A 26,675-nucleotide genomic window follows, 5' to 3' on the forward strand; every position below is an offset into this window, starting at 1 on the left:
GCCTGGGGGACCTCTGCCTACTCCTCTCTTTTCTCTGGGCGGCTGATTCTTGGGAGCAGGCCCTCTTCTGCCAAGCATAGTTGGTGAGGCAGATTCAGTAAGAAGCGAGGGATGTGCCAGAGTTTGATTATTCCCTGTGCTGTGTAAGTGCAGAGGTCCAGATACCCGTTATGTCCCGGGCAGTCCCCAGGGGAGGGTGGGGCCAGCACCCGGGCTCCTCTTTCCAGCAGCACCACTTCTGAGGCTGTAATGCATGGTTGGCCTTTCCCCCATCCCAGAGCTCTGGTGTCCTTGCAGCTGTCGATGCCACCGTCAATGAGGCCCTGGCAGAAAGATTTCACATCTCAGCGTTTCCCACCCTGAAGTATTTTAAGAATGGCGAGTCACAAGCAGTACCTGCACTCAGAACAAAGAAGAAGTTTATTGAGTGGATGCAGAAGTAAGTTTTTGTTTTTGTTTTGTTTTGGCTTTGATAGTGCCCTGACTTGTAGCCACCAACCCCTGGATTTAGCCTTGAAGGAAGAGAAGTGAACCTTATCGGCCCCTGTCCTTGAATTGGGACTCCCTCAGTCTCAAGTCACAATCCTGTGCAGGTCTGAAGGCAACAGTTACTGTTCTAGGTGGTTCTGTCGGCTTCAGTGAGTGCCACCCAGGTTTATTGGTGGCTGGCTCCTCAAACCTGGGCCTATGTCTGGTACACATCAGGTGTGGCAAATGCACATTTAATTAAGACATTAAGTCTGATTCTCAGACTGTTATTCTTGAAGTTTGGACTCAAAGGATGTGAATGTGCCTCCCACCATGGTGGTTAGAGAAAGCCCACTATATGGAATAGGAACACATATAGTACGAGGCTCAGGAGGTGCCTCCTGCAAGAGAAAAGAAGGTAGCAAGGCCCCACCCATCTTGAGAGGAGCCTGAGCAGCCGTGCCTCCGTGCTGGAGAGGGTGGTCTGGTTCTGAAAGGTTTAGAGTGTTCAGTTTCCCAGGCTTTCTGGTTTCTAAAGCAAGTGGCTATCCTGCTGTCCTGCAGTCCTACAGTCCTGCTGTCCTGCTGTCCTGCTGTCCTGCTGTCCCTGTCTCGCTTAGGAAGTCAGTAGACTCAGGGCCCATACATGGTATGTAGGTTCTTTGCCCTTGTTGTATCCCAAACCCTGTTTTACCATGCCTCTTTTCATCCACAAATTCTACTACGGCAGAGTTTTTATTCCTGTTCCACTGAGAAGATATTTAAGTTCAGAAAGGTTGGGGTCACCACCCAGGGGGACAAGCAATAGCTTTTTGAGGTATTTAAAAGAAGCTATCTGGTGTCAGGACCATTGATGACCCTGGGATACAGGTGGAGGGGGGTCTCATTTAGAAATGGGGCAAGTAGACAGTACCAGGCAAGGCACACGGTGTTTACCGCTGAGTGTACAGGTGGCCAAGCCCCATGTAGCTAATATGTGCCTGCCAGTGTAATCCAGCAAAACAGCATTCGGGGACTGGGGAAGCAGAGAAGGCAAGTTGGTGCTGCCAACCATGTAGCCAGAGGACATGATGCTCTAAGAAAAGGGAAAGGTTGGTCTTGATCACCAGCACAGGGGGACTACAACAAGCGTGAAGTATTTGGGGGAGCAAGGAGGACTGAGGAGGAAGATAGCATATTCCAAGTCTCAGTGGGTTTGAGGTAACAGTGGGGCCTCTGGCTGGAAACAGACTTGGGTGAAAGGACAAGTTCATAGCATCCACAGCCACGGAAGCCACTAAGGATCCTGGGAGTCACATAAGGTCTCGTGAGAGTCAGAGGGTCAGGATAGAACCAGAAGAGGAGAGGCTATGGGAGACATGGGACACTGGTACTATTAGAGAACATGTGAAAGGTCACAAGTCAGAGGGGCCCCATGCACCCTGAACCAGGCCCTAGGTTGGCAGGGCAGGGCTGTGGCAGAAGTGGAGGCATGGGGAGCCTGTGGCAGCTTTGTTACAGCCTTCCTTGCCAAGACACACAGGGTTGCAAAGAGGGAAGCAAGGATGGCAGAGGCTTCTGAAAGACCTGGGAGCTGGGGGTATTGATGTTTGCCTGTCATCCAACCACTTGTAGGGTAAATCCTGAAGGTTATAAGTTCTAGGCACGCCTGAGCTACATGACAAGACCTTGTCTTCAAAATAAGTAAGAATCCGCATTAGTCAGTGCTAACGGGAGTATTGTAACAAATTCTTGAGATAATCAGCTTACAAAGAGAAAGCTTTGTTTGGTTCCAGTTGGGGAAGTGTCATTGTATGGTTACCTGGCAATAATCTAAGACAAACCTCCCACCACACCCTACCTTGGTTTCCACTACCTCCTGACAGTACCAGTCTGGAGACATCCAGATCTGAACTGTAGCTGTTTCATCCTTGTGTGGGGCAGAATGGGATGAGGGACTAAGGGACAAGCAGAAACCAGAAAAGAGTTAACACTTATCCAATGCCTACTGTTTACTGGCACACCCAGCTTCTCTAGGATGGACTGAGCAGGAGCTTCAAGTACACATCCTGTGCCCTTCGTTACCATCCTGGGTACCACTGTCTCATGTAACAGAAAAGCAAATGGAGACTCGGGGATTCAGTCAGTTTCCCTAGAGTCACACATCTTGCAGTAATCTGCACTGGAGTGCTGACCCCACTCACATCTTGGCTGGTGCTCTCTCTCACAGAACAAAAGCTTCAAAGACGATAATGGAAGGTCATTCAGGGCCACTAGGAGGCTGGCAGGGACTGCAGCCAGCGAACCAGGTGGAGGAGGTTCTGTGCCTTGGCAAGGGATGATGACCCCACAGCAGGGGTGTGCCTGTGTTCAAAGGGGGCCAGGCCTCCCACCTCTTCATGGATTGGTGCAGATTTCTTGGTGCTTAAGCCAAGATTTTTATAATGAAATCCCAGAAGAAATGCAAAGTTTGTTCATTTGTGTTCCACAGTGGCTGCGAGTAGGTGGGGTTTGCACCTGTCTATCATCAGTCTTAATGATTGCTCCCCCTTCCCCACCCACCTCTGCAGCCCTGAGGCTCCCCCACCTCCAGAGCCCACGTGGGAAGAACAGCAGACAAGCGTACTACATCTGGTGGGGGATAACTTCCGGGATACCCTGAAGAAGAAGAAGCACACCTTGGTCATGTTCTATGCCCCTTGTAAGTAGCTTGTATTTCCTGAGGGGGGGGGGGTGAGCTGAGCTGTAACTTGGGGGAGAGAGGGAAGGGCAAGAGAAGAGTGGGAAATTCTAAGATGCCTTCCTTCTAAGGTGTCTTGGCCCTACCCTAGACACCAGAACAGCTATTGGTCAACTCTGAAACCATGTATGTATTCCCAAAGCAGGACTCCCAAACTTCATCAAAGGCTGAGAGGGTGGGAACAATCATTGCTTCTTCCTGTCAGCCCCGGTCAAGTTCTTGCCCACATTGGGGATGTCTTTCTCTTACCAGACCTACAGGCTGTTTGTGGTAGGAACTAGTCTCCCAGGTCTCCCAAGGTCTCTGGGCTTTCCCAAGCTGCCTGTATGTCCCCTACTTACCCCAAGGCACAGATGAAATTTCTTCTACTCTCCTCCTGTTCTTCCTCCTGGCACTGAGTTTACCTTTAAGACCTTAGGACCCCTTCCCCTGACCTTTCCTAGAGGCTTTGATCTATTGAGTTTGACACTATAGCATAGGAAAGACACCTTCACCTGCAAGCTCAGGGATTCTCATTTTAATCAGGGTCCAAGCTGAGGAAGTGATGTGTCTGCTGACGGTGGGGTCTGTGACCTGGGGGAAGGGGGCTGTACATTCCTGTTTTGAAGTTGTTAATTGACACTTAGAAGGAAGGCATCTTAGAATTTCCCACTCTTCTCTTGCCCTTCCCTCTCTCCCCCAGGTTACAGCTCAGCTTAATGGAGTGTGGATAATAAAAGTCTCTGTCTACAGAGAAGCCCGGCACTCGCATAGTCGTAAACCCACTGGGTTGTAGCCGGCCCTCCTGTTAGATCCGCTCCTGCCTTCACTGTTCAGTGTCAGTAGCCTGCAGGGGCTCTTATTGTTGCTATCACTGTCTGACAGGCCCTAGTGGATCATGGCTCAAGACCCTCCCATCCCTAAGACACACCTTGGCAGCCCCCTTCTCTTCAGTCTGGACCTTTTCTCACAGTGGGGCTTGCTTTCAAAGCCCCTTACAGAGTTCCTCTGAGATCCCGCCTGCCCTTAGTGTATGTCTGGAAGCCTGAAAGAACTTTGTAAAATTAACATTTTCTTTCAGAACAAAAGAGGGTGGAAGGCGGAGACCCAGGATTTTTGTGGCTCACTCCAGGCCTTGTGGCAAGTTAGTGGCCAGCCCTTTCTGCAGGCTGGGCAACTCTCTACTGTAAGCACAATTGAAAAGTGACCTCTGTGAGCGCGCAGTAGGCTTCAGTTCAGTGATTAGCCACCAAGTAAATGTCACAAAGAATAGACAGGAGCCGTATCCCTGCTGGGTCTTGAGCTCACAGTCTCCTCAGACAGAACTCTTCCACAGCAGGGTCATGGTCATGGCAGTGCGGTGGAAAGATCCAGCTACAGGTGAAGAGCCCAGTCCTTTCACTTCTGTCTTCAAATCTTACCCCAGTACCCCTGGAAGCTATATCTTTGGAGATGGAGAGCAATCTAAGCACGAACATGTCTGTCTTTCTGTGCTTTCTGATGGCAATGCACTCACTTGTGAGCCATACACACACACACATACACACACACACACAACTTATTTATATAAAGACTCCAAATAATGTAGAAATGTCAAGTACCAGGTAAAACTCTGGTTAAAAAGCTGGTCTATTACATCTGGCCTCCATTTTCGTTTTCCCTGAGGCCTGCCTCCCCAGGCACCTCTTCATGTCCCACCTCTCTTTAATACCGACACCTCTCTGCCCCGCTTCCTAGACCAACTCACACCCCATTCTCCAGGGCTGAAGTCTTCCATCCCATCCACAAGCTTTGCCTCTGTCCTCCCACAGCAGGAAGCCTAATGGTTTCCTGCTTCTTAGCCGTTCACTTCCAATTTTAGAAAGCTGTGGCGTGCTCTGGCCCACCCGATGCCTCCTAGAAACACGCCATGCACTTTGCCACAGCCCACCCCACCAGTTATTCATCTGGCTTACTCTCTCTTTAGATAATGAGAAAATGAGATGCAAGGAACCATTCATCTGACGCCCCGATATTTTAAATTGACGGTGTAGGAATTAGCTCTAGGCTGACAGTTGCCTTTGTGCTCTCACTAAGTGGAGGTTAAAAAGGGAACATTAATAGTGAAACGGGCTTGTGAGGCCTGAGGTAGATGATTTTCAGCCCACTCTGTACGAGTGCTATGAGTAGGCCCATTGCCCTTCACGGGGCCTGTAGCTGCCCACGGCATGACTTGTGCTCTTTAAATGTTTTGAAATTATGTAATATCCCTCCTCTGTACTGTGACATTTTCATGAGTTTCAGTTTTGTGTCTCTGTTAGGTCAAATTAATGGTGTTACTTATAATTGCCATTTTAGGTAGCTGAAAAGTCGTCTGTCCATTATCTGTCCTGTGGGCGAATTTCTTCAGAAATAACCCATAACCATCCCAGCCCATTCCCAACTGTTCTGCATCAGATGTTGGGAAATCCCTGAGTCCTTCCCCATCATCCCCACTCTATTCTGGGGCCAGCTGGCTGCTCCCCAAGTCTGGCCATATGGGTGGTCCCACCCATCTCAGGAACCAACTCAAATGCTAAATTCAGATTAAATTTGTAGCTCAGCCTTAATTTAGTCTCACAAAGCTCTTTGAAATGCCAGTCATTATCATCTCATTCTAAAAAGGAGAAAGCGGAAGAGCAAAGCCAGTTCTGTTCCCTGCAGAGTCGGCTCCCCAGGTTGCAAGTACCCGGACTCTCAGCAGGCGTGTGACCCCTCCCACCTGTTTTCATCAGAATTGATTACCACAAGTCAGGTCAGAGCTGTCCACCATGGCAGTTCTGCTCACTCATGTCTAGTGAATGAATGTGAGAATGGTGGGCTCGGGTTCTGCTGTGTTCACCCTGAGAGAAAGGCCAGCGTGGCCTGAGGCATCTTCCGTGACTAAAGGAGAAAATGGCCCACGGGTAGGTTTCTGTAGTACTTTTCAAGGAGAGGGGCTCAGAGTGGTGCATAGACCAAGAAGCAAGATTCTTCAGTGGAATGCCACAGCCCTCCACTCTACCGGCCTTTTCCCTGGGACAGGGCTTGGGAGCTGCTGCTGACTGTGGTTCATGTTCTCCCTGGCCTCACTTGAGTGCTTGTTCACCTTCCCTTCAAGATGAAGACTGTAGAAAGGGGTAGACGTTATAGAAGGGGAGGAAGATGTCAGTAAGGCAGGAGCCTTCAGAAAGTTCCTAGAGTTGCTGCCTCTGGCCCCGTCTTTCGAGTACGGCTTCCGTAGCCAACGGAATGGAGAAATGACCCACCATCATCCCTAGGGCAGTGTGATAGACCTGGGGAGTCCTGAGCATGTAGTCCTTTCCCAAGTCGCTCTGCACTGTGGACCCAGCTCCTCTGGTCTCCATGGCAGTGTCTGCAGAACATACCACCAACCTCTCTTTAGACCAGCAGGCAGATAAGAGGTTCTAGGGTCATGTCCTCAGAATCATGGCAGTGACTCCTGCAAAGACAAGATGTGGGAGAGATTTGAGTGGCAAGGCTAACACGGACCCTGACAGACAGGATGAGCAGGATATAGGCTCGTGGAGAGGACTATCCAGAGTTCTAGAGAGTGGTGTAAGCTGCTACCTTCAGGCGTGTGTGACTCTGTCCCTTCTCACCCAGGGTGCCCACACTGTAAGAAGGTCATCCCCCACTTCACTGCCACAGCTGATGCCTTCAAAGAGGACCGCAAGGTAAGGACTGCCCCTCTTTTCATCCCACCCTCAGTTGCCTCTCGCTGAATCTTACATCTTCCCAGTGTGCTAGATTCCCTGACCCTGTGTGCGGTTCTGCCCAGACCTGTGAGCAGGATCATTCTCGGGAAGCAGGACATTCTTTCTCTTCACCAGGCAGACAAGACTGGATTTCTGCCGTAAAATCAACCAGAGGTATTAAGCTAGAGCATTATACCCTTTCCGTGGAGGAGGGGTATAAAAGGAGTGTGTGTTCATTTTTCTTTAGTGCTCAAACATTTTTACAGTAGGATTGTAGTCATGCGTTACTTATATAATTAAAAATACAAATAAGAACCCCACAAAAGTCAAATGGAGGAGGCTGCAGCCGAGGAGAACCAGACCATGCCAGCGGATCCTTGTCCTGCCTAAGCTAACGGCTCCTGCAACCGCCAGCTGACGAAGCATAAAATTAACAAGCTGGAGCTGCAGATTGGATTAGGGAGTGGGTGCCAGGGAGTGGGTGCCAGGCCTGTTTCTGCAGCAGGGGAATAGAGCCACCACTCATGAGGGTGGGTAGGTGGCCCTTAAAGCAGGGCTGGACCCCAGAACTCAGGGACACCCTCTTAATTGTCAGTCCCCAAGTTCCCTTCTCCTAGGTTTTTGTTATTTGTTGTTTATTGGAGGGCAGGGCTGGAGACTGAATTTCTGCTAGGTAAGCAATCGACCACCAAGCTATGTCCCCAGTCCTTGCATTCCCTTTTCATCCTGTCGTACGGGTACTGGTAGGGATAGTGGCAAAGACTGTTCCCAGACCTTGGACTTAAGTCACAGGAACCTGTCACATACCAGGCTTCATTGGATTTATACGGGGACTTATACACACACTGGACCCTGAGTCACGTGTGCTGCTTTCCCATTACCTGTTTTCCCATGTGAGGTCCTTCCGATGGTCCAGGCACAAGCTAAGCAGACTTCCCACAATAAATAGACTGACCCAGAAAACTCAAGAGTTCTACCAAAACAGAGCAGGTGAGGCTATACGTGTGAGCAGAGATAGCTCGCTGTCCTGGGCATGGTGAGGATTTGACAGAGGCAAATGGAGGTAGGCCTGCAAATACTTCCAGGATGACAGAGGCAGAGTTGTAGGTGCCAGGATACCTTGCTGCACTTTGAGAGAGTGCCAGAGATAGGATGGTGAGAACTCAGTAATTCAGGAAGCCAGGCTGGGAACAGACACATATATGGGGAGTGAGGACTCATAGGACAAGATTCCTACTTAGGCTCTGGGACCCTGCCCTGCACTCAGAGAGTATGACTGTTCCCTACAAGCCCTGGCGCTCTTGGGTAGAGGGTGGCGGGAGTCAGAAATAAGGACCACACACTTTTTTTTTTTTTTGGCCTGCCACTTGCCTGGTGGTTAGTTCCTCCCTGGGAGCTCCGATGATGTCCATCATAGCCTGACTGCCTACCTGACTGGAGTAGTTTGTCAGTCCATCTTTTTACACATCAACCCTGAGCTGGAACACAAGGGACTCCAGGAAGAGAGGAGAATGAGTAAACTTGGTGGCCTCCCTGTCCTAAGGCTGTTCAAGTGCCCATGGGCTCTTAGAGGTCATTGAAGGGATTCTGAGGTTTCCCTTAACCCCAGAGTTTGAACTGGCTATTCTGACAGATATGATGTGTGTGTGTGTGTGTGGTGGTGTGTATGTGGGAGAGGGTCATCTAAAGGACTAAGGTGACCAGAGAAATCTTGGAGTATGGCCCATATTACCATGACATCTGTTTCTCTATTAGACCACTGCTAGGGCTTTCTGAAGCCAGGCTTGCCAAGTCCACAGTAGGGATCCCAGAGCTAGCCTCCGTCCTCCTTCTCCAGTCACTGTGGTGTTCAGGGCCCCATTTCCTTCATGACCACCTAAGCACAGATCCATCTTCTCTTCGTTGTCTGATATATGCTAGCTCTTTTCTGGGTTCATGTCTTCACCCCATTCCCTCTGCCCCTCCTTCCACCCTCCTTTATTCCGTGTCTCGATCTGTCTGTTTGTCTGTCTGTCTGGGAAGCTGACCCACCTGAGGTTCTTAGAATACTCAGCAGCCATAGTAATGGCTCTCATGGCCAGTGTGTGGCCCTGAAACTAAGGTGAGTGGTGCCCATTCTGTGCCCAAAGCAGGGTACCATACCTTAACCAGCATGGTTAAATGGGCTAGATGGGAGGCTCTGGGAGATGCTTGCAGAAATTGGAGATTTGTAAGAGCTGGCCTTACACGGGCCATACACTGGTGTCTGGGGGCCATTGGCTCACCCGGTTTGCTTTTACTTTGGTGGGACTATGGCCTGAAGAGGAGCTATGCCCTTTACCCAAGGATAACCCGTGGGTCATTGGTAGCCAGAACGAGGTCACCTGACTCCCCATTCGTTCATTCTCACACACTGGCGGCCACCTCTCCGCTGGAATTGTATTTTGTTTCCTACCCAACAGCCAGTCTCGGCTCCTTCCCCAATCAATATGCAGTTGGATTTTCACTTCCATTTTCATAGCCAAAGTCAATATTAGCTCCTGCAGAGATTTATTTTACTGAATCAATAAAGCTGTGTGAGGCAGCTCATGTTTTAGCCAGGGAGCCTAAATCCCCTCCCAGGAGCTTAGCTGGGGACTTTTATCGGTTGACGCTCACTCGCTGGTGGAGAAGGGCTACAGGCTGTGAGTGTTGGAATAGATGGTGTTATCCAATGGCCTGGAGGATGGGGATGCCCATGGTGGAAGACAGGAGGACCGGGGCAGAGGTTAAGGGTTGCTGAACTGGCAAGGAGGGGCTCACCTTTCACTCTAAGGTATGCTCAGCTTGGGCAAGGAGGAGGAGCCAGTGAAAGTAAAGGTCATTCCAAGGAAGGTCACAGGGTGTCCCGCTCTGACCCATATCACTGCTGTAATCTGCCCAGAGGCTAGAGATCACTTGGTGCCCCTGTCCATCTGGAGTTTCCTTTGTCCTTGAACTCCCAAATGCCTTGTTGCTTTAGACCCTCGTGGAGGTTAACATAGGCAGCATTGACTGAGAATTGAATAGCAGAATGGTAAGGAGAGTGGTGGAGACTTTTATCTCAGAGTGAGCAGTGAGTCACGTGATGGAGTGGGTGTTATTCCATTCCTCAGTTTCCTGGTGTGGAATCTCGAGGCCAGGAGGGGTTAAATGAGATTCCCCCAAACAGGTTCCTTTGTTGGAAAGAAGCCAAGTCAGAATCTGAACCACAAGCATTGCCAGTTCGCATTGCCCCAAAGCAGGCCCTGTGCTGACTGGGACTCCTGTGAGGGGGATGTTCTTGGGAGGAGATTGCAGGGGGTACCACAGGAAGCTGAGAAAGAAAGATGAAGGGCAAAGAAGCCAAAGGAGGGATGCTATGGGCAGGTGGCCATCGGGAGGTCTCCCAGGACGTGAGCCACAGAGTTGTCCCACTCAAAGGTCCTGGAAACCAGGGAATTTGTCCTTGACCTTTTACTCGAAATTAGCCTTAGTTCTGTAGCTTGAGGGCTTGGTGAAGCTCTCAGGTCAAGACTTTAGGTGTCAGAGCAAGTCCTTGGCTGAGGACCCTTAAGGACACAGATACAAAGTCCAGGAATCCGTGGCCATTTATGGGAGAGAAGGCTAGAGCTACTTTGTGGAGTACTATGGTAGTATGGGGATGTTGCGCACAGGTGACCAGTGACGATCACAAGTAGGTCTTGATGGGACAGCTGTTCAGGCAGATGAGGTAGGCAGCTCAGAGGACAGATTCTTCTTGAAGAATCTCGGCTACGCTTGACTCCTGTAGAAATGGAGCATGGATTCCCCCTTTGCAGCAGAAGCTGCATTCTGTGTACGTGGCTGACAGCTAGTGTGAGGGATTCTCAAGTATACATTTTTAATTTAATAGATTTATAAAACCATACACTATACTTCCAACAGCTCCAGGGCATGTATACAAATTGAATTCATAATTTAAAGTGGATGCAGGGAGACGAGCAGCCTGGAGCAATGTTCATCAAATCCTGTGCAGAGGACCAGTGGCCCCAAGCCCAGGCTAGCTGCAGTGGACCCAGGGCTGGTGGCTATGGACTCAGATGTGCTTGTCCCAAAGGAAAAAAAGAGACTTTACACTTGGGCGACCACAGGAGCACCTGCCTCGTGTTTCTAACTAATTGAGAACACAATTTAGAAGATGAGCTGGGGTTCCCAGGAACCCACTGTGGCCAGCTGCTAGCCCAAGCGAATTGAGCTCTTTGTGAGTGCTGGTGAAGGGCAAGGTTAACCTCCCAGGAGACAGATGCCCATCTGCTCAGCCCATCACTGCCTGTGGGAACTCGGGGCAAGTACCATCCAATCTTTTGATGTGTGTGGAGAAACTTGGAGCCAAATTTTTATATTAAATCTTCTGGCTCCTTCCACATTGGCAGCTAATTCAAATTTATTTTCTTTTTAAGTTCTATGTGGGCCAAATAGAATGGGCCTTCGAGCCAGCTATGGATTATGTTCAGTGAGTTTGCAAACTTCGCTCCAAGTCTTGTTGTAGAAAACAATTAGGCTGAAGATGCAAAGGGAAGCCTGAGGTGAGGGAGCACTGCAGTGGTGCTCGTGCGGCAGGATGGGGGGTATACCCCTGCCCACATTAGCCATCAGTCTAGCAACTCATAAGAAGGTGGCCGCTTGCCTAGGTACATAGTAAGTGACCAGTATCCATGACTGCTGTGGCCCGTGGAGCTCTTTTCCCTGGAAAGCAATCCCTGCCTAGTGTGAGTAGGCAGCGGGCAGAATTCTGAGTCCTGGTTATTCAGCACTGTTGAATTGCCTCAGAGATGTTGGCAGAGCAGTCGCTGGGCTCTACAATGATCTCATTTGTTACGCAGCTGGTGCTTGGTGGCTGGACTTAGTCAAGGTCACATAAGAGGAAGGACTTGCTTCCCTGAGATGTTGCTTTGTGTATTGCCTCTGGCTGACTCTGTCCCATCCCTCCCCAGTGTGTGGCCTTCAGCAAAGTAAAAGCACCCCAACTTCTACTTCATACCCTCTTACTCTGAAAGAAAAACAAACAAGGAAGAGCCACTTGGCAAAGGTGGACCAGAAGAGGCTGAAGTCCCCATGAAGAGCTATCTTACCAAAACCTGCTTACCTTAGTGAGACTGAACTTTGTAACAGTTTCTGGAATGTACCCCCTGCATTCTCCATCCTTAGGACCTGGCTCAGATGGTGCAGTGTGCCTTTGGTGTACTGTCACCCCGACTACCCCATGATAGCTCAGATCACACAAAGCTGCGAATGGTCTTTATCCAGTGCCCTGCAGAGGTGCTAGCCTCCTACCAGGGTCAGTGTATAGGTATGGCATCAGTGGGAGTTGAGTATCGCAGCAGCTGACACTTGCTAAACACTGGTCATGTGCTGACAGGCCTCATTTGAATCAACATCCTGATAACTGGATTGATCGGTCTGTGAGGAGGCTGAGGCGCCAAGTGGCTGGTTATTTTTCACGAGTCCTAACGTTCGGGCAAGACTTGCCCTTAGGAAGCTAGAGTACAGCACACTCTCTTTTCTCCTCAGTCCAGCACTGCCCCTGGCAGATGTGGTGACTAGTGACATCTCGCTGACCCTTCCCACCTCACCCCCTAGATTGCCTGTGCTGCAGTAGACTGTGTCAAGGACAAGAACCAAGACCTGTGTCAGCAGGAGGCTGTGAAGGCCTACCCCACCTTCCATTACTACCACTACGGGAAGCTCGCAGAGAAGTATGAGAGTGACCGAACGGTGAGTGCAGAGGGTGGACCGGAGCATCAGCAGTCAGCTAGGACACTCCAGTCTGACAGGACATAGGACGCATCTTCACCCCTGCTGGGAGCTGGGCAGGGTAGTACCACAGCCAGTACTGTCTCCTGTGGTTCTGTGTTGTCAAAATTATTTAATTCCAACCTGGGGGTTCTACCCCACCTTAGATCATTTAGTTCCCAGATTTAAAAAAAAAAAAAACCAACACATACAACCTTTATGTTTACAATAAGTCTTAAAGAGCACACGAGCTAGACAGATATCTATCTACTATGCTATTAGAATCTACTTTCCCATTGATAACCCCAAGTTATTACTTACTATGCTTCATCTGGGCTGCTTTTAATACCCAATTGGCCAGCCCTCCGGGCCACATTTTGTTTACTCCTAACCCATGGTGACTTCTCCTTCCTCTTCCTCCTGTACCTTTTTCTCCTTGTGGTCCTCCTCCTACACTCCCTGCCCCCACCTCACCCCCAAGCCTGGGAAACCTAAACTCTACCTGTGTCTCTTCTGCCCAGCTATTGGTTGTTGATATCTTCATTTACCAATCTGAAATAACTTGGGGCCAAGGTGTATATATGGACTCCCTCTGCCTCTGGGACAACCACGTCTCAGGGGCCTACACTTAGCGTTACAATAGATAGCAAAAGACCAAACTTCAACAGTTCTACCCTGGAGTTGGGGGACTGAAGGGTGCACGTAGTTCAGGGTTAGTTTAACTTCCGTGTTTTCTCTCTTTTCTTTCATATCATACAGGAATTGGGATTTACCAGTTTCATCCGAACCCTCCGGGAGGGAGACCTCAAGAGACTAGAGAAAAGGAGGGAGGAGCTGTAATCCCGCCTCCTACAAGGGAGCCCTTCCTTTACACTGTGAATGATACTTATCTTGTTCTTTCTGAATTTCCATGTGTGCTGAAGACAAAGTTTTTTATAGCCACGTATGGCCTTTTGTACAATTTTGAAATAAAATTAAGCCATTTATTCGGTGGTTGGAGCATGTTTTCACAAGCCCTCGGGATCACAGGAGATGGAGACTCATGTTCCCGACCCTCCACATCGTCTCTGAGAGGTGGGGTCCATGTGAGCACCACCTGTATCCCAAAAGGTCCTGGAGAGTGGAAAGGACATGGGGTGGCAGTCCTGTCAGTCATTAGAGAGTAGAACAGAGAAATGACCACAAAGCACCATTGGACATGCTCTGGAGTGAGGACAAATATACTACTTTTGCTATTTTGTTTATTCTTTTGCTGCTAGTTCTTCTGGTGTCGTGCATAGAGAGCTGTCAGCTTTACTGTCCTTCCCCATATGCATCCGTCTAAGAGTTCTATAGTTTCAATCCTTCGAGGATTTTGTTCATTTTTAGTGAATTTTTGCATGTGCTGAAAATGTCTCGCTTCATTTTTTCCATGTGGATATGTAGTTTCCTCAGGACCGTTTGTTGAAAGTGTTGTACTACTCTTCTGATGGTACTGACCCTGCAGCTGAAAACTGGTTGCTCATCTCTGTGGGCTTTCTATTCCATTTTCCTGTCTTTATGCTAGTACCTCCCTGTCTCTCTATAGTTTTGTAAATTTTGAAGTCAGAAAGTGTGAGGACTCCAACTTTATTCTTCCTAAGATAGTTTTGGTTATGGGGCTACCTTAGAACAAACTTGTCTTATGCCAAAAATCTCTTTCTGGTATCTCTTCTCCTCACAAAACTGTGGCAGCCTATTCTCCATCTCAGTAATGTTGTATTACTTAAGGAATATTACATAAATGAAATTCATATGGTGTGTTACAGTCAAGTTGGCCTTTACCATTGTGCATAGAGTCCTTAAGGTCCACCAAAGTTGTTGCATAAACAGTTGGGTGTAACTTTGATTTTTTCACACCTCATTTGTAATGATGATTCTTAAATGCTTTAACCCCCCCCCCATAGCCCATCACTCACCAGAGGTAGTGGAAAAGAAAGGATTCAGAGGCCTGGGGGTGGACCTGTTTACAAAGGTTCTTTAGAGCAACTCCAGTCAGTGTTGTCTGGAAATCAGCAGTTCAGTTCACAGGTTAGCAGGCAACTGCAGCTCGATCCACTTGCAAACACTTCACAGATACACTAGCAATCCAGTTTGGTGGGATTGGGTTAGCAACATTGGTGACATGAACTAGCAGAGACAGCCAGGCCTCAGCCTCGGCTCAAGTTAGCAGGAGGGACCAACAGGAACACCAGGAGAGGTTCTCAGCTGTGCCTCTCTCAGGGAAGTAAAGATAGCAAAGACTCAAGACCCACAAGCATTGCACAGCTAGCTGTACCAGCAAGCCTAGCTCTGTCTCTGTCACTCCATGGAGTCCTATTTATACCCTCCAAACAGCACGTGTCCTCCACATGCCTTGCCTCAGCACATTCATCCAATCAGCCTGAGTTCACAGAAGCAGCAACAAACTGCCGCACACCATCACAAATTTTCCAGTCCACGTCTCCCCATGGAGTCCTGACAAATGCAACTCAACTACACAGTGTAAGGTGGACCAATACATGCCTGTCATTGGCAAAGAATCCTTCATCATGTGTCCTTTCACGTGCTTGCTTTAGGAGAACATCCTCTCTCCTGTGTCTGCTTCACTGAAATATTCCTTCATAAGTCTGCCTTAGCCTTTCATACCTGTGTCCACTTTAACGAAATGTTCCTTCACATGTTTGCCCCAGCAAAACACCAACCAACTGACTTTCCAAAGAAGTTTCCACTTCAGTTTGGTCTTTGTTTTATTGCCATGGTATGGAATCCCACATTTACTTAAGCCATCTTCCTATTGAGAAATTGTTGTGGGAATTCTTCCCAAAGAGACATAAACAAATGTCTACCCCACTCCTTAACGGGTACCAATTACAAACCAGAATACTATTCTACCAAAGTCCAACCTTGGGAGCCAGTGAGTTTGTTGGGCTACTTATGAAGCTATGTGAAGAGCTCAGTGATTCCAGATCAGTAGCCTCACTTGGAAAGACTCCAACATGGAAGTTGACTTCCCCATAGTTGCATAAATGTAGTCCCCTCCTGAATTTCCATTAACTTTGTCTACACTCTATACTCAAGCACCTCTCTGGACCATAAGGCCATGAAGTTGGGTAGAATTACATGTAGCTGGCAGAGAGGTGCTGGAGGAACAGCCAGAATCTCAGGCAACCCTCTGCACCCCTTCCTTCTCTGAGGGAAAAGCAGCAGTCAACAGGTCCCATCTTGAGTGTTCCAGATTAGCCATTGGAGTTCTACATACTGTGATGAAGAACCACAAGAACAGTAGCCCGGTGCTCCATTACAATGCCTGAATCAAACCCGGTACTCCATTTCAATGCCTGAATCAAACTTCTCAGTCTCGTCATTCAGGCACCGTCAGCATTCCCCATCACAAGAAGAGTAAGAACCATATATTAATAATGTATATTGAGAAAGAAAGATGAGCATTCAAATAACTTTTATTATAGTATATTGTTCTGAGTACTTTATTATTAGTTATTATCTATCCACTATTATACCTAATTTGTAACTTAAGCTTTCCTAACTGTGATGGACTATTCTTGGGTGTCAACTTGACTACATCTGGAATTGACTAAAACCAAAATTGCTGGGCACACCTGTAAGGAATTTTTTTCTTAACTAAATCATTTGAAATGGAAAGCCCTACTTATAATCCATATCTTTGAGGTGGGAGGATAAACCTTTAATCCAGATCTTTTGGTTTTTTTTTTAAGACTTATTTATTTTATGTATATGAGGACACTATCACTCTCTTCAGACACACCAGAAGAGGACATCAGATGCTATTACAGATGATTGTGAGTCACCATGTGGTTGCTGGGAATTGAACTCAGGACCTCTGGAAGAGCAATCAGTGCTCTTAACCACTGAGCCATCTCTCCAGCCCAATCCAGATCCTTTGATCTGGGAAGATCTATCTTTAATCTGGACTACAGCTTCTATGGCAACCTATATAAAGGACGTGGAAGAAGGGAGAACTTGCTCTTTGCCTACTTGTTTAGTGTTCACTAGCAAGTCTATTCCTTCCCTGGCATTGGAACCTACTTCTTTAGGCTTCTAGCATATACTGAAAACCAGCTGGGACATCCAGCTTTGTGGACTGAACAGCTACTGGCTTCTTAGACTCTCAGCTCATAGGCAACCATTGTTATTCCAGAGAACCCTAATGCTCTAAGGTATATATGTATAGAAACCATAAATATATAAGGTTCTATATCAGATACTTACAACACATATAACAGTTCTGTATCTGGTATTCACTGGAGATCTTACAGCATATACCTCATGCATAATTTACTGTGTGTTATTCCTTCTGTTAAATACAGGGCCCTGTTCATAAAAGCCCACATGGGACCCTGGCCCCCACACAGAGAGAGGACTATGAGTCATTCATTAGATAGTATATCTTGTTTGTGTGTGTGTGTGTGTGTGTGTGTGTGTAACTCTTTTTATTATGATAAATCCAGCAAAACTTTGTGCATACATAATAATCAAAACTGCCCTCCTGAAATAAACATTCAAATATCTTCAAAAATGAAATTAAAATTTTATATCCTTTCCAAGCTACTAATACAGTTGTATTTGGTAATGACAATTCTAACTCTTAGCATTACCTGAAAATAGTTGACCTTCTTTATGAAAGCAACCTAGAGAACTACAGCAAAGTTGTGCCAAACTCTTTCTTTTGGAATTCTCCTACTCTGCAAAATTACCACGTATAAGAATAAAATTGAAACTCAAAGATTTAATACATAACTTACACACAATGAAATTCACAAAGTTGCAAGTATACATTTTATATTTTGCACTACTATAATCACAAAATGTATAAAGGTGTCATGTTAGGCATTTTTGCAACTAATAACCTGTATGATGATGATGATCCAAGATTGAATGATGCTAAAGAAAAGCACTGTTTATAAAATATCTGATAGAAATATTTATCTCTATTAACATTACAACATGAAGGTACGTGTTACCAAATTATGATCTCACAGAGGGCAGTTTTAGACAATACTCAGAGGCTCCTCCTTCTCCCCATCTTGTTTGAAGTCTTTGTTTTCAGCTTCTTCTTCTTCTGCTTCCACCTTGTTTTCATCATTCCCTTCACCTGCAGCAACCTCTTGCTCTTCTTCCTCCTTTCTATCCTCCTCTTTTCCATCATCCTTCTCCTTTCCGTCTTCCTCATGCAGATCTTCCTTTCCATCTTCCTCATGCAGACCTTCCTTTCCGTCTTCCTCATGCAGATCTTCCTTCCCGTCTTCCTCATGCAGATCTTCCTTTCTGTCTTCCTCATGCAGATCTTCCTTCCCGTCTTCCTTAGTTTCCTCCTCTTTGCATTTCCCATCCTCCTCCTCTGTTTCCTCTTTCTGTTCTTTTATTTCTTCCTCTTTTCAGCTTCACACTCTTTGTCATCTTTCTCTTCTTCCTTCTTCCCATCATCTTCTTATTTTATATTTTCTCCTTTTTCATTGTCTCCTTTCTCTTCATCATCTTTGGTCTCCTTTGCATCTTCGCTTTCAGCTGTACCTGGTTTCTCTTTTAGGCCTTCTTCTTCCCTCTTTCTGTCTTCCACTGCCTCACCTGTATCTTCCTGTTATTTTCCATCTTCATCTTTCTCCACATCTTGAATGTTTGCTTCTAGCTCATCATCTTTGCCTTCTGCTCCCACTGCTTCTTTCTTTTCTCCTCCATCTTCTTCAGTGTCTTCATTTATCTGTGCTTTTACTTCCTCAACTTCCGTTTTAGGAATAGATGCCTCAATAATTTTGGCTTCTCCATTTTCAGTGTTTTCCATGTTGCATTCTTCTTTAACATCTTCTGGCTTGATTTCAGGAACTGTTGTGGTAACTGCATCTTTGTTTTCTTCCATGACATTTGTGGTCTTCGTTTTCCTTGAAGTTGATGCTCTTTTAGGTTTCAACTCTGGTGTAAAGGGCACAGACATAGCAGACAGACAGTCGGGCTGATCTTCTCTTTGGCTCCTGGCTCGCATCACCTGCAGCCCTTCTTTTGGGCATTGTTGCAGCTCTCTGTAGGAGATCCTTAGTCAGGAGGGAAAAAAGCTGAGAGGAGTCTCTGCCTGACTGCTCCGAGAGCGGCTGAGTTTTCAATGAACTAATTGCAGCACGATATGTACTCACATCCCCAGTATATCTTGGTTAATCCCATATAAGTAAGTCTCCCCATTAACAAAATCCATCAAAATTTTCTAGCACTGTTTACAGATGAATCCTTGACAGTTCATTTTTATGAATGTTATTTCTTAACTGATTTTTCAAAGTAATACATGCATTGTAAGAAACAAGTACAGAAAATTATACAAAAATTTTAAGTCACAAAGCTCCAGTAGTCATCAGTAGCGATTGAGTATCGTTTTATTGTAGGTCAGATGACTCCTTGCTGTTATTAGTTTTATTTTTTTTTTCCCGAAGAGGAGGGGGTTTATTCAGGGCAGAGGGCAAAGGTGGGGAGAGAAACAAGAGAAGATGGCAGAGGAAAAAGGAGAGAGAGAGGAGAAAAGTGGAGGAGTAGAGGCCATGACCAATGGAGAGAGGGGACAGAGAGAAGCTAGAGGCAAGAGTGCAGGAGAGCTGTTAGTAGTTTTCTCGTCATTATAAGATGTTTAGTGACCTCCTTGGATGCCAGCAGCCTCTCTGTAAATATTTACTTGCAACATGTCACTGGCCCTGTGTTACAGTTGGGTTGTTGTCATTGTTGTTTTGTGTGTATGTGTGTCTTTGTGTATCTAGTGATGTATAATAATACTGGGGAAGACATTTCTGTTTGTGTGACCTTACACATTTTCAGAAGCAACTTCCTGGATTTAACCTTATTGGTGAGGTCTGTAATAACCTTGTGAGTATTTCTTTAGGAATTTACATATTTATATCTGCCCGGCCCGCGGGGGTGGTGAATGGGGACTGGAGGACCACCTGAAAGAGAGAATGGGGGTACAAGGGATTCGAAGCATGGACAGCAAGTCAAGAGATCTGATCAAGCTGTCGAATTTTAATTGTTCCCACACAGGTTATATACACATCGAAGCAGGATATGGGGTGGGGGTGGGGGTGGGGGTGATGTAGCATCTCTTTGTCTCTAGGGAATGCTGGTGTTCTCAAGAATAAGATGTTGGCTGGGTGAAAAGTTTAGCAGAAGGAGCAGAGCAGAACAGGTTGCTATGTACTTGTCCATAAGATCTATAATCATTTGTTCTTAACTAAGCTAGTACTTTCCCACAGAGGCTACCTGTCCACACGCTCTATAGCTACTTGTTCTCAACTGGGTAAGTACTTTCCCACAGAGGCCAAAATTTGGCTGACAAAGCAGTTAATGTTTAAGCAAGGTCTCTCCCAACACATATCCTCAGAAAGTGAAGTTTCCTGGTTTTCTAAATACATTAACTTTGGAAATTGAAATTCTTAGAAATCTTAAGCAAGTTTTATTTGGTATGTAATTATAAAGTACAATTAAAATTTTCATGTTATGTATGGGAGTGTTTTCTTTCATGTATGTCTCTCTGTGCACCACTTGATTGCCTGCTGGAGGCAGAAGCCAGAAGAAGGCATCAAATCTCCCAGAACTGGAATTACAGACAATTGTGAGCCTTCATGTGGGTGCTGGGAATCAAACCTGGGTCTTCCGAATGAGCAGCCAATCAGTGCCCCTAACTACTGAGCCTCTTGCACTTAACATTTTGTCTGTTCTTCATCTCTATTTTAGCTTGCCAAAATGTTACACACTCTGTACATTTTCATGCATTTTCCTTCTCTTTTGACGGAGGCTACTTTCCATCACAAAGTCAAAAGACACATTTTGGAGGACTTCTTCACCCTTGTGGCTGTATCTTATACATCTGTCACTGGACACAAGTCTGGCTGCTCTGACATGACAGTCCAATAAACTTAAGACACTAACTGTTGAGACAAGGAAGGCAAGCTCATTAAAACCAGGCTCCTTGCAACAAGGACTTTGAACAAGCTGCTTTAATTATATGGGTTACGAGATGGTAGATGGATGGTTCCAGACGTGTGGGTGCCTTCTCACAGCAAGCGATGGATAAGTGCAAACTGACGGGTGCCTTCTCTTAGTCAGAGGGCTAAAGGAGGCGCACTTGGCCCAGGCTGCATGGTCACTGCATGCTTACCAGTTCTGCAAATCTCACATCCAAACAACGGTCATTATTTCCTTGGGTTATCCTTATCACTGACTCCTGTACCTACATGCAGTTCTGAACAGGACTCATTTCACTCTGACTGTCCCAGGGAAGAGAATGACCTTCTGACCTCTGTGTCCACAGCTGTGCATGCCCTCCTATCTCAAGCCCTAAGTCCTTGACATTGGAATGGAAGGAAGGAATGCCAACAGCATCATACAGTCAGCTAGAAACTCTAGGAGCTGGCTTCCCTTAGCCACAGGAGTGCTTTTTGCTGCTTTATTCACTGGAGAAAGAGTGGCTAACCAGCTTTACACCTCTTCTCCCAAGTGTGTGGTTCTCAGTCCTGGGTGTCATTGCACCAAGCATGTGGAAGGATATGTATGGGCTGTATGCAAAGACTATGTCATTTTATATAAAAAGGCTTAGACATCTGAAAAATTTGATATCTGAGGAAACTCCCTGGACCCAATCCCCCAAGAGTTTTGAGCATTGAGTGTTTATATATATGGAGGCAAAGCTAGAAAAATATTTAGAAAATAAAATCAAGAGGGAGACATTTTCTCTAAATTTAGAGCATAATTCTCTAAAACACTAGAAATGCTTTGTTATGATGAAGCAATTGTGTTGTTTATAATCTATTGTCAGTTCGATTCTCCTAAAGACTATTTCTAATGTACATTTAGTAGGATTTATATAAAGCCATTCAGGTTATCAGCACAAGACAGGGTCCATGCAGCTCCAAAGATCTCAACCATAAGACTCAAAAGTAGCAAACAAGTGATGCTAACTCTATCTATTTGTCTGGACCAGCGAGTGAGCCTCCTGTGTAGTGTGTTTTGAGTGCTACCACATCCTTGGGTGTTCAGCCTAGCATCCAGGCTGGGAGTCTGCCAAGCAAACACCTCCTCTAACAGAATGGTAAGGACTCAGCAGGACCCAGACTTCAGTTCCTGTCATCTTCCGACTGCCTTCCTACAATCTACTCTCTGCAGAAATTGGTCTGGTTTCCAAATTCTTTAAGTGGGAAATAAAGTAATATGTGGACACTTAACAGCAGCTTATCTGAATGCAAGCAGACATTTCGTTTTCAAAAGTCTCTGACTTGTTGGAAAATAAAAGCAGTGTCAGAGGAAGGGAATTACTGATAATGATAGCTCACAGAGTAAATCTCAGTAAACCAAGCTTGGAGGGTAGGGAGGGGCAAGGGAAGTTAGGGGCGTATTCTGAAGACACCAGATCTGGAAGATAACATTTTATCATGCACGTGTTCAGCCCATCCCTCGATTCCCTTCCTGCTTTTACATGTACCTAGGGTCTCCCAATCCTAAACCTGCCTAGAGCTCTGTGGTACATAGACAAAATTAAATTTCTGGTTGGTAGAGCCAGTAACTAACCAAGGACCACCACTCAACTCCCTTCTAATTTGGGGAGTTTCATTTCTTAGTCCCATTTACAGCCTGCCTGTTCTGAGGCCTGAAGCAATATGATTTAGAAATCCTTGAGAGAAAAGTAGCACAAGCCTGGTATGGTGCTGTGCTCTCTTAATCTCGCTACTCAGGAGGCCAAGGCAAGAAGACCACCTGATGTTCAAGGACACCTTGGTCTATATAGCAGGTACCAGGGCAGGCAGGGCTACAGAATAAAATTATCTCCACAAAGAGTTGTAGTGGGAAATTTTCCCCGAAAGTTGAGAGGAGCTAAGGTGGGAGGAATAAAGGGAGAGAGATGGAGGAGCCATGATAGGCCATGCTTGTATGGAGAGCAGTCCAGGGTAACAACTTACATCAAGGCTAGCTATTGGGACACACCTCTAATTACGTGAGATTTTTGTTAATCGAGCTTTATCAAACATATAAAGCTTTTGATTAATCTTTAAGCATTAGAGTCTCATTCACTGGGTACTATGTGGATGATGGGAGGGTCTGGGCTCAGCCCAGCCTTGTGGAGACAGCGTGGAAGACTAGCAGAGCCATCTCCCACACTGGTGTCTCGTGGGTGACAGGGCCAGTGTCTCTGTCCCCCCTGAGTGGGTGGCCTGAGCAGAGCAGCGAGGCTGCCACTGCTTGTGGCCTCAGGCCTGGTGTGCCGTTTTAAATATCTCCTACAACAAAGAGGAAGAAAAGAAAGAGTAGGAAAGCAATGAAGAGGAGGAGAGGGAAGAGGGGAAATAACAAGAAACTAGAAATAACAGCAAGTATAAAAATATAAATTTAGATTGAAAAAGAACTTATTTGTTAAACACAAAGCTGAATGTACCACAAATAACACAAGTAAATTTTTGTTTAGAATTATTTTTCATTAGAGGGCTCTCTCTGCCTGACTAACCTACACAAAAGAGCCAGCACTGTCTGTATCAGTCTCCATCCCTCTCCCTGCTTTCTCTTATACTACAGAAGTTGGCCAAAGAGCATGGTACCCATAGCTACCTGTCCTATCAATTTACTTTTTTTCTGTAAGACCTAGAGGGCAAAAGCCTTTTCTGTCCAGTTTGTTATTTTGACCCTCCAACCCCTGAAACTCATAGTGTTGTAAGTATATCCGTCCATCGATATGGGTAGAGAACTAATCCAACAGCCATTTCCACCCATAGTGAATCCCAGAGTCTTCAAATGCTCAAATCTCTCACACAAAAGGACACAGTGTTCGCATTCAGCCTGTATGCACTTTAACTGACCTCCAGATTGCTTATGCTATCTAGTACTGTATAAAAGCTATACACACTGGTGAGGGAATAGTGGCCAAAAACATTTATATGTGTTTACTACAGATTTTTAAATTTTTAAAATATTTTTAAATTTTTGATTACTTAAGTCCACAGATGTGCTGTCTAAAGACACCAAAGACTTAATGTACCTGGGGCATGTTATTCTATAATCATAGATAAGTAGTCTAGGATCTACTACTTCTTGTGAGTTTTTACTGTCTTATTTTTTCATCTGTTTGTGTCTGTGTGCATGTGAACTTGCATGTACACATACTGTGACATGCCTGTGGGGTCAGAGGACAACTCCCAAGAGTCATTTCTCTTCCTTCCACCATGTGAGTTCCAGAGATCAAGGCAGTTTACCAAGCTTGATGGCAAGCACCTTTAGATATCTATTCAATGTTTTATTTAAAAGTTGTATTTATGGCAGAAAGTACAGCTTAGCGTTAGAGTATTTGAGAAGACCAGAAATCTATCAAAGCTTAAAAGTGATTACTTGAATTGATAAAATGAGCAACTCCATGCTAATTTTCTCAATACTCCAATGTCTTTTCAATAGAATATTTAAAATTTCACGCAAATTATAGGCAGAATGCTTATGGCAAATGTGAACTGAAAAATTTAGATACAAAATATATCTACTGTGAAGTCGATTTGTTCCTGTTGGGTTAGAGTTTGTTTTGTTCTGAGTAATTTTAAGCTTGTCGTTCTTCTGCCTCTACCTTTGGAGTGCCAGGAGATCCAATATACATTATCATGCCAGGTGTTTGGCTTGTTTATGTTAAGAAATAAAGGAAATACAAAAATAATTTGATAATTCCCTCTGGAAGCCAAAATAACAGCTCCCATTACTTTTTCTTTCTTCCTTGTGTTTTTGCAGATTTTATAAAGGACATAAGTTACTTTTATAATGCAAGAAAATCAAAACAAAATGTTACAAAGAAAAAAATAAGATTAAAAAAAATAATTTTCTGTTGAACTAGGAATATAATTAGGTTGTTAGTAGTATTCAAAGGGCACAAGAAGACAGTGGGGTACCAGGAGGAGACATAAACTACATTATCTACTCTTCTTGCTATTGTGCCCAAACACCTAACAAAAAACAACTTAAGGGAGAAAGGGCATATGTTGGCTTCCAGTTTGAGAGGCTACAGTCCATTGAGGTGGGAAAGCATACAGCTGGGGAATGAGGCACTGTTTACATTGTATCTGCAATCAGGAAGCAGAGGGGGGAAGGAGGGAGGAAAAGAGGGAGAGAGGAAGAGAGGGAGAGGGAAAGAGAAGACAGGAAGTGAGGTGGCTCCCATGACCTACCTCCTCCAGTAAGGATTCACTTTCTAAAGGTTCACAACCTTCTAAACAGTGTCATAAGCTGGAGACCAGGGTTTCAGACACATGAGACACTGGGAACCAGTTCACATTGAAACCCAAACAAGGACCTTGATGTTATTAAGGTGGTAATAGGGAAAGAAAAAAAAGAAGGGACCAACCACAGGGAAGGAAGAATATAATAATGAAGGAGAAGTGAAGCTGAAAAAGTAAGGTATCTCAGCCTCATCTTTGTACAAATAGGTGCCCAGCTTCACAGCCCTCTAAGTGCTAGAATAATAATACATCAGTGAGAAAGCCGGGGGAAGGGGATCACATGTAAGTTGGAGGCAACAGATACTGTTGTGTAAACTTGGAATGAAGAAAATCTATATATTCTGAAATTGCCCTAAATGCTTTCTTAATTCTAGCCTTTTCAAATGAGCCATCTGACTAAGGATATTCATGACTTGACTTAATTGTGCATTAATTCCATGGATTAATGATTGACCATACTGAAAATAACAGGACACATCCCTGTGGTCTCAGAGGACTACCTGGCTAATGGAATAATAATGATAATTAGGCTGTGGTGAATCTACCTCCTCACTATGAAATAGAATGCCAAATAAGAGTAGTTAGTATTCATTGAAAGCAGCATGCACATAATCAGATAAAAGAAAAGTACTTAATGAAGGCAAGAAACACTTAGTGAAAAGTCCTCTAGCATTTATTTTTGTAGGACAATAAAATAAAATGTGAGTTAGTTTTAAAATTCATAGCTTATCTACAGGAACACCCCAAGAGTTACTGCCTACATATAAAATTACTTCAGAGAACTAGAGACTGTATTATAAAAATGGAATGAATCCAAAGCTCCTTTTTGTTAGACTATACATCGATATATGAAAGTGCTTTTAATTAAAGATAATTAGAATAATAGTCTATATTTAAAATAATTACACATTAAAAGATGAATATAAAATGATGGGAACTTGGCTATAAAATTTTAACATGAACAATATCAAGGCGTAATAGTATCTTGTCTTTATGAATATGCCTTTCTGCTAATCTGTCTTTTTACCTCACTTGCCTTTCTTTTGTCTACAGTAGAAGAAATTCTCCCTAACTTATAGACCTTGATTTAGCAGGTAGAGAAAAAAATCCATTGGAGTTATATCTCTATGACAAAGTTACAAACATAAATTCCCTGTTGAAATAAAACTTTGAAGAAATGGATCCCCTGAAATATTAATGTTTAGATATAGATAGCTACATATTTAATGTATGACAAGTCCAAGTGATTTCCACATTAATAATACTTAAAAGGAAATAGAGCTACAAAGTCCATCTAAGAAGAGATGCTTTCAGTATGATCTAGGTAGTGATAAACTGAATTACAGATTAAAATAATAAGAAGCCCTCATGTCCTCAATTAGGTTAGCAAGGTGTTTTTAAAATGAAGATAACCAAAATATTTCCATCATGCTTCTGGCAGGGGAGATACCACGATTAGGAAGGTGACTTTCCTAGGGCAAGGCTCACCCATTGCACACAGGATGTGATGATCCCTATGGTTTTATCGAAGGATATTTAATCACATTGTGAACCCCCAGACTGTGTTATTTACTGAAAATCCCTGTTTCTTGTTATGGTGTGGCTCAGTCCTTAGCACACACCTTTAATCCCCTTGACTGGCATTCAGATATGCCCTTAGTACACACTTAAAATCCCAAACAACAAAGGTAAAATTAGTTTGTAAAAGGAAATAACCATGTTTGAAAGTGATGTTTAATTGAGTGGCATGAGTGGCAGACAAAGTGATGAATCAGAGAAAGATTTGACAGAATA

The 26,675-nt window shown here is 45.1% G+C and overlaps 1 protein-coding gene and 2 pseudogenes across 1 annotated transcript in view; 2 read left to right on the forward strand and 1 right to left on the reverse strand.

The window, feature by feature from the left end:
• Positions 1 to 13,619, forward strand: part of Pdia5 (protein disulfide isomerase family A member 5) — an 89,085-nt gene extending 75,466 nt beyond the window's left edge. Inside the window, exons 13-17 of the mRNA XM_028752280.1 lie at positions 279 to 439; positions 3,018 to 3,148; positions 6,791 to 6,861; positions 12,481 to 12,615; positions 13,393 to 13,619. Of these exons, the coding sequence (XP_028608113.1) occupies positions 279 to 439; positions 3,018 to 3,148; positions 6,791 to 6,861; positions 12,481 to 12,615; positions 13,393 to 13,473 (579 nt within the window). The 3' untranslated portion in view covers positions 13,474 to 13,619. The remainder of the gene's footprint in view (positions 1 to 278; positions 440 to 3,017; positions 3,149 to 6,790; positions 6,862 to 12,480; positions 12,616 to 13,392) is intronic.
• A 4,041-nt stretch (positions 13,620 to 17,660) lies between these two features.
• On the reverse strand, positions 17,661 to 18,674 carry LOC114608277 (annotated as a pseudogene).
• A 7,635-nt stretch (positions 18,675 to 26,309) lies between these two features.
• LOC114608355 lies at positions 26,310 to 26,454 on the forward strand (annotated as a pseudogene).
• Positions 26,455 to 26,675: the final 221 nt, after the last annotated feature.

This window comes from Grammomys surdaster, unplaced genomic scaffold (genome assembly GCF_004785775.1).
Source record: "Grammomys surdaster isolate TR1022 unplaced genomic scaffold, NIH_TR_1.0 125889, whole genome shotgun sequence".
In the NCBI taxonomy this organism is placed as follows: Eukaryota; Metazoa; Chordata; class Mammalia; order Rodentia; family Muridae; genus Grammomys; species Grammomys surdaster.